An 8821-nucleotide genomic window follows, 5' to 3' on the forward strand; every position below is an offset into this window, starting at 1 on the left:
ATTCAAATTAAAATATTTGACTTTTAATTAAGCAATGCTTGTGCTTTTAGTCTTTTTACTAACAAACATCAAGCATAATGATGAGCTATTAGGTACTGCAAAAATCTATCCTACTAAAGATGATGCGTTGTTACGCTTGGAGGAGAATTTTGGAGTGGCAAGGTATTAGTCGACAAGTCTTGAATTGGGCCGGGGAAGTTCAGTAGTGTGAAATTGTAGTGTGAAACTGTTTGTAAAGACAAAGACAATGTGGCTACCATCTTTAGAATGACATTAGCAGCCTCTGTCTATGGCTTGTGGCTTGAAGGAAATTCCAAAACACACGAAAAAATGGAGATGCCACTGTGAAGAAGATAGTTCAAGAGGTGTTTGTTCGAGCAAGCATGCATGTGAAGCTAGCTAGTTGCTTGAATATGCTATATTTTTTATCCTGACTAGCTTAGTTTATGAGTAGGGGTAGTGAAGATGTTGGGCATGTCCAGATAGTTGGCTACAGGCATGTCTCTTTTTTCCTTTTGTTTTGAGCTGTACAGTGACACTTTTAGTAATAGAATATGTTCAGTTAAAAAAAAAAAAAAAAAAGAAGAAGATTGTGAATCTTGTAACAATTTTTTCTCTAGTCATGACACGGGGCCAACCATAACGAAAGCTTAAAATGGTCAACTACCCTTTTGAGCAGTGCTAGGTATACACCAGCAGCCACATACCTGAGGAGCAGGGGCAGCATTTGCTAGATACATTTTTGTTAAAGCGTGGTTATTCTGGGAAATAAACGAGAAGGAATTGGACAAATAATTTTGGTACTAAAAAACCACAGATAATTGAGTCTTTTATACTCCTTCCGTCTCAAAATATTTGTCTCTTTTTAGTTTACACGCCTCTTAAGAAATAATGATTAGAAGGGTCTTTTATTACTTTAACCTTGTTTCCGTCTAAACTATCATCTCTCTATATTAAATGTTCAGATCAATTTATGTGTTAATGGACAAAATTTCACCCATAATACAATGGCCGAAGTTGTTAACTATAGTAATTGCATTTTGTAAAACGCGATGAAAAGTTTAAAATAACAAGGTTTTCCTGTTGTTGGTACTTGCACAAGAGTTACAACACTCCATAAAAAAAGAATTTGTAGTCTTCAAGAAAAATCCAAGGGTAAAATAGGGAAAAAAATGTTCAATTTTGCCTTGAACTCCGAAAACGACAAATAATTTGAACTATTTTTAGTAACCACGACAAATATTTTGAGATGGAGCAGTAATCAAAAGGATGTTTGGCTTTCTAAACATAAGTATGCCCTCCCAAGTTCACCTCTGAAAATACACGATTAGCTCGGGCTACACCACCAAAATATATATATATATATGTATCAAAAAAGGAGGCAATGTCCTATACTGATGGAGTGACCAAGACAGCCACCATAATCATATGTACAAGAGCATGCACCACAAAATATGATAATTTCTCCAGCAGATACCCCAAAATCGACTAAATGTTCCAAATAGTCAAGTACCAATATATATATATATATATATATATATATATAGAATGATGAAACACAGCACTGAGGCTGCCACTACAAGGTTCAGTAGTAATCATCAGAATCGGTATCATAATTACCATCATAAACATAATCATCGCCGTCATCCTCATCCTCATCCTCATCTTCATCAGAATCTAAAATGTAATCCACGTCCCAAAGCTTACAAGAGCAACTTGCTTTCTTGTCCTTCCATGGTGCCCCACATGTATAACAGAATTCATACCCACATCTGTACATACAGGTAGGAATGTTGTTAGTATATCATACACAGACAATACAACACAATTGTAATCAACAAAGACGGAAAAGTCGAGTAGTCGATGTGACACCTCAGCTTAGGAGGAAAGTCCCACATCGGCATAACACATGAGAGGTGTTGGGTATATAAGTAAGCAGGCCTTACCTCCTAGTGACGCGTTTTAAAGCCGTGCGGGCCTAGACCCATAGCGAAAAATATCACTCGCAAGTTGGATCATTACAAATGGTATCAGAGCCAGGTTGTGTCAGCCTTGTCGATGGTGAACCAGAGTTCAACTGAGCTTAGACAAATCCCTAATAGGCGGGGCAAACCTCAATGCTGAGTCTAGGCAAATCCCATGCGGTGGGGCAAACCTCAACAAGGACGCCGAGTCCAAAAGAGGGGGTGTATGTGACACCCCAATTTAGGAGGAAAGTCCCACATCGGCATAACCCTGGAAAGGTGCTGGATATATAAGTAAGTATGCCTTACCTCATACTCCTAGTGACGCGTTTTAAAGCCGTGCGGACCTAGACTCATAGCGGACAATATCACTAGCGGGTTGGATCGTTACAGTCCAGTAAGTATCATGTATGACCACAATTGAGGAAGAACGAAACATCTCAAGACAACAGATGACTAGTTCATCTTTGATCTCTACTACACACATTTAAAAACAAAAAATAGAAAAGGGAGAATAGAGTCACTACTCACTACCTCTAACCCCCTCTTGACTTTTGTTTGTCCTGCTAGCACTGTAGCACATTCTAATCTTCTTACTGTTTAGTGGTAATAGCAAACTCATATGCATTAGTCTATGGACCTCCTATACATGGCTCCCGATGCACAACAGGATTAACAATGTTTATTATCCGTGGACCGTGGGTAATATGATCAACTAAAGCAGAACGTACATGTACTAACCCAAACATACTAGTGTTAGTAGGGAAGTGGTCACCACCATGACTTGATAAAAAGATCAAGACATATTAGCCAGAATTGTTAGAATAAAAAAGGAAGTGCAGAAATACTTCTTCCAAGGTCAACCGATATCCGCAAAGAGCACAGACCACAATTTCATTACATTGGAAACATGTACCTCCGCACTGATCTTGGAGAGTAAACTTCCAGTAACATGTTACACAAATATATTCACAGAAAGTAACTTTCTGTTTTTTGATAACCATATTCACTAAAATACTTAAAAATACATCCAGAGGATATTGAACCGACTTGATAACCTAACTCATCCGCTCCACAGGCAGGAAAAAGAGGGGGATGAAATAGATAAGAAATCATGCAAGGCCAGAGCAGGACACCTCAGCTGAAAGAATCTACTAAAACAGCTGAAATAGTGACCAGAACAAGCAACAAACTTCTATTTTGACAAGGAGCATATGGCTTAATAGTGTTTACTTGATCCAGTCTAACTCTCATGGAGATTATAAATAGCAAATATTTATATTTGGGTTAAGCGGGTATGAATCGTATCAAAGTAAAGAATACCGTAGACAGCAGAAATATATTGACAGGACATACTACTTGCATCAAGGAAAAAGACAAGCTAACGTGATTCCAAAGTTTGAAAGTTTACTAATTATATGTTTGAGTCAAACAAATGGAACTTGAAACTTACCTGCAAGTCATGTGGTAGCACCCTGCAGCAAGTTCAATCATGTGGTTGCACTTTACACATTGGCGCCACAAATTCGTTGCTGCCAGAGTTTTCAACTTAACATCTTCCGGAGGAGTAGGATTTCTCCTTCTATACTCATCGCACGCGATATTGTAGTGCCAGGGAACTTTGCAATTGATGCAAAACAGGCCATTGCATTTTGTACATTTCCTAATTCCAAGTCTTTCAGCTCCCAGAAAGGAACCATTAGAATATTCTAAAACTTCAGATTTCGACATTAGTGCTGAGCACTTTGGGTAAGGGCAGTAAACTTTTTCAGTTACAGGGATAGAGGCTTCCTTAATGTGTTGCTTCATAATATCAATTAACTTAGGTGTCAAAATTTTACTGCAGCTATCCAGTTTCAAATCTGAATTGCACTCTGCATGAGGACACTTAGGCAGTATGCCATGAAGCAGCTTCACTTCAACATGTTGTTTCATACAGGAGACACAATAACGGTGCTTACAACCATCAACTGAGAAAATCTGGCCAATATCAGTATCTTCCAAACAAATAACACAAGTTTCGTACACTTTCCTTGAAGCATCTGACTCTGCGACTTTCTTTATTTGAGAAGTCATCGCCTCTCTTGCAAATCTAAATGCAAACTTAATTTCATTTCGAGGCACAAGAGAGGGCTGGCAAAATGAAAACTTCTGTCGAAGCAAAGCCACTTGGTTTAGTAAAGCAGCAGCCTTCCGCTGTTTGGCTTTCCATCGGCCTGTAACCTACAGTTCCCCAGACACATAATTTCAGTAAATTAAGCACTATGGAAAGCTTGAGTAATATTCAGCAGTTCTATATATGACAGCAAAACCAAAAAATAGTAGTAGATGTTGTATTTTGTGCAAAAAACTTACCCTACCAAGTCTAGAGTTTTCCCTTTATTGTAGATAGACTAAAATAAATTCAAAAAATAAATTCAACTAACAAAAGCAACTAACAAGTTTGAGCCATAACTTTTCGGAAAGAAAATTATTCCTTCATCAGGATAGGTCAGCTTAAAAGAAAAGACTGCAGAAGGAAACCTCTGACTAGCGTAAATCATGAAATCGAGCAACATTCAATTAAACAGCTCCTTAGATATATCATCTATGTAGGATTCTGCTCATAATACCAGGCAGACAGACAATGCAGTGATCCCGTACTATCTTTAAGTCAGGTAAACCTTTAACTCTTATATCTTAAGAAAAACATTAGCTCTTTAATCCAGAACATAAAAATGTCCTTGTATTGATTTACTTAATGAACCGGAACCAACATTATATCATGCATGTATCCTAATCTGTTTTTGTTAATAAAAAGGCGATGTACCAGCAGATAGCTAGGAATGGAGCTCTAATGACTAATCTTCTGGAGTCTCAGAAGTCGAAACAGATTTGCTCAACGCCAAAAAAATCTTACCGCTCCTAGTCACTTAGACTTTACGGTATAAAGCTTAATACTTCCACTATCCTCATTTATATGACACTCCATTTGGCTTTTGTGACATCACAAAATATTTGACATCGTTTGTATACAACTTTAAATCGAAGTGAGTGAACAATTGGAGGCCAGGATTCAAAATCCCAGTAAAGTCCTTTTGCCTTTCATAAACAAAACAAAAAAGTCGTAGCAAAGCGATGAGATAGCTAATAACAGTATTAGCTATACGGGTATTATTTATCTTCTTTTAACAATCCTTGCACTATAACCCTTGTATAACAACCTCACATTGGGATGACAGTACTATAACACCTTAGAAATTATTTACTGATAATACCGTTCGTTTCGCCTTGCAATGAGCTGAGGGCCTCCCGGAAACAGCCTCTCTACCTTCACAAGCTCAAGGTAGAAAGCTAAGGTCTGCGTACACATTAACCTCCCCAAACCCCACTTGTGGAATTATACTGGGTATGCTGTTGTTGTTACCTCCGCCGTTTCAATCTGTCTGTCTTACTTTCCTTTTTAGTCTATTTCAAAGAAAATGTCTCTTTCCTTTTTTGGCAACTCTTTAATTCCAACTCTCCACGTTACATGTTTAAGACCAGAAAATTCCCGCAAACCACACAGGAGAGACAACCCGCACTAGGCAAGCCCCTTGCGACGAGTTCGACCCAGACGGCAAATCCCTTGTTGTCGTAGGCTGGGGTTTCGAACCTGAGACCTCTATTATGGAAGCCCCATGCTCACCCGACTCAGCCACCCTTTTTTTTTTTTTTTTTTTTTTGGAGACTCTTAAATTCCAACTTACCACGTGACATGTTTAAGACCACAAGATTAAAGGGCATTTTGGTACATCTACATTCACCAGTTTTATTTACTTTCTTAAACTACGTGCTAAGTGAAAAGCAGACAAACAAATGAGTAACCTTTAGAAATTATTGACTGATAAAATTAAATATGTGGACTTACAAATTGGAATATGGGAAAGTAATCACAAAAGAAAACAACCCTTTTCAAATCCAAAGCAATAGCAGCATTCAAACCTTCAATAAGTGCTTTAAACTCAATACACTGTATATTCATCCCACTTCCATAATAAGGTTTCCTCATTTCAAACAACAATTCATCTCTCGAATCACAAATCGCAACTCCAATCCCACCAAAAACCAAACAATCACCATTCTCCACTAATAAAACCTTAAATAAACCCTAAATCCCTCTTTCTTAAACTCCGAGCCAAGTCAAAAACAGACAAACAAACTGAACGAAGGGAGTACTATAAGTCATAATAATTAGCAATTCAAAATATTTACAGGGCATACGATTAAATCACGGTCAAAGTTTTTCTTGTTTGACTCTCGAAATCCCAACTGTATCCCATAAATTTGGACAGAGGGAGTAACACCATAGAAAATTAACTGAAAATGCAGACTTACAAATTGGAATATGGGAAAATAATCACAGTGTTAAGCCAATATTAAGGAAAATAATTACTTATCCTAGGATTAGTTATCCCACCCTCTCACAGGGATAAAATAATACTACAATCCCGAGATTAGTTACACCACGATTTTATCCCAACCAAACGTGGGATAAACTCATCTCAAATTTAATCCTGAAATTATTTATCCCTTATCCATCGTACCAAACGAGCTCTTATATGACTAGCCTATGGACCAAACAACCTCACATTGCAATAACAATATTACAACACCATAGAAAAGTAACTGATAAAGTGAAATTTATGGACTTACAAATTGGAATATGGGAAAGTAATCACAAAAGAAAACAACCCTTTTCAAATCCAAAGCAATTGCAGCATTCAAACCTTCAGTAAGTGCTTTAAACTCAATACACTGTCTATTCATCCCACTTCCATAATACGGTTTCCTCAATTCAAACAACAATTCATCACTCGAATCGCAAATCGCAACTCCAATCCCACCAGAAACCAAACAATCCCCCTCCTTCTCACCTAATAAACCCTTAAAATAAACCCTAAAAACCTCATTTTCATCGTTGTTTTTCGACGTTCCTTCACCAAACGGAACCTCGAAATTGTCCCCGTTGTTGTCCCACTCATCTTCAGGCATACGTAGTATCTCTTGAGCAACTTTTTGATCATGAATTCGACGGTTCAGATCATCTCTCATTTTCCTGAATTCTAATTCGCATAGTTCTAGATCGCCGATTTCGTGTTCGAGTTGGGGCAGTTCCAGTTGTAGGTACTTTGAAACGGTGTCGTTTTCGGGTTTTGGTGGTTGGGTGGGTGGGGTGGTTGACGTGGAGGGTTGTATAGAGATGGAAGCGTTAATGGCTTCTTCGAGTTGGAGTTGGAAAGCGAAATCGAAGTCGGAGGTGATGTCACGCGCCGCCGTGAGTTGACGGCGTTGCTCGGCGGCGAGTGCTTTGAGTTCTTCAGAGTCCATGTCGGAGTAAAGGAGTGGAGTGTGTTGTCTTTTAGTGGAAATAATATTGTTATAAAAAGATTTGTTTTACCTTTACCCTTTATATAATAGGGGGACACTTATAATTTTACTTTCCCGCTGTTATAAAAAGATTTGTTTAGCCTTTACCCTTTTTATATAATAGTGGGACACTTATAATTTTACTTTCTCGCTGTTATAAAAAGATTTGTTTAACCTTTACCCTTTATATAATAGTGGGACACTTATAATTTTACTTTCCCGCTGTTATAAAAAGATTTGTTTAGCCTTTACCCTTTTTATATAATAGTGGGACACTTATAATTTTTAATTACTTTCCCGCTGTTATAAAAAGAGTTGTTTAACCTTTACCCTTTATATAATAGTGGGACACTTATAATTTTACTTTCCCGCTGTTATAAAAAGATTTGTTTAACCTTTACCCTTTATATAATAGTGGGACACTTTTAATTTTACTTTCCCGCTATTAAGATATTAGAAGCTTGGTCAAACAGGCTATGAATTTTTTTAAAAGTGTATTTGGATAAAAATTTATCGTTTTAGATTCTAAGAATATGTTTTTATTACGCCCAGAATCACGTATTTTCTCCCAAAAGCTTGACCAAACACCTCACATTTTTAAAATAAGCATTTATTGAAAAGGAAAAAACACTTTTGGGAAAAATAAGCTCACAAATACGCTATAGGGATTATTTTGTCTTTTAGTAGAAATGGAATTGTATAATTGTGGGACTCTTAGGGGTCGTTTGATTGGAAACAAGTTATTCCGGGATTAGTTATCTCAGAATTAGTTATTCCACCCTCCCATAAGGAAAAAATAACACTACAATCTTGGGATAAACTCATCACAAATATAATCCCAAAATTATTTATTCTTATTCCTTGTACCAAACGAGCCCTTATATCTGGTGTTCTTTCCCCCTTTTAGGATGTCATATACTCCCTCCGTTCACTTTTACTTGTCTAATATTCTAAAAATAGATTTTCACTGTTGCTTGTCACTTTTAGCATATTAAGGAGAAGACAATTTTTTTTCCTGTTTTATCTATAGTATTAAATACTCACTTTAAATCACTTTTCAAATCTAATGTAAATATGCACTAATTAATATGAGTATATTGATAAATTATGGACTTTATTTATTATTTCTTAAGAAATATGTAAAATTAAAATCGGACAAGTAAAATTGAACGGTGGGAGTAACAGGGAATAATACATACGCACCCCTTGCTAACTTGTGTTTTCTCAATTACACACTCAAAAGTTAGAGTTTTTGGCCAAAATTATTCCTTATATTTAAGGGTAGGCTTAACTTTTTCCTTTAAGTATAAGCCTGAGCACTATTTGTTTTTTTAAGGACCCGTTTGGCCATTAGCATTTTTCACCTTTTTTCGGGAATTTGTTTCACTTTATTTGAAAATAAGCGTTTGGTCATGAAAATTTCAAATAAAACTTGAAGTTGTATATGGTATTTGAAAAACACCTAAAAA

The 8821-nt window shown here is 36.8% G+C and overlaps 1 protein-coding gene across 1 annotated transcript; it reads right to left on the minus strand.

Moving 5' to 3' along the window:
• Window positions 1–1338: 1338 nt before the first annotated feature.
• LOC132065639 (E3 ubiquitin-protein ligase RSL1-like) lies at window positions 1339–7362 on the minus strand. The gene is made up of 3 exons (XM_059459119.1): window positions 6639–7362; window positions 3418–4187; window positions 1339–1772 (listed from the first exon to the last, which is right to left on the minus strand). The coding sequence occupies exons 1-3, from the start codon at window positions 7311–7313 to the stop codon at window positions 1586–1588; spliced, it is 1632 nt and encodes a 543-aa protein (XP_059315102.1). The 5' UTR covers window positions 7314–7362; the 3' UTR covers window positions 1339–1585.
• Between the last annotated feature and the right edge of the window lie 1459 nt (window positions 7363–8821).

This window comes from Lycium ferocissimum, chromosome 7, assembly GCF_029784015.1.
Source record: "Lycium ferocissimum isolate CSIRO_LF1 chromosome 7, AGI_CSIRO_Lferr_CH_V1, whole genome shotgun sequence".
Taxonomy (NCBI): Eukaryota; Viridiplantae; Streptophyta; class Magnoliopsida; order Solanales; family Solanaceae; genus Lycium; species Lycium ferocissimum.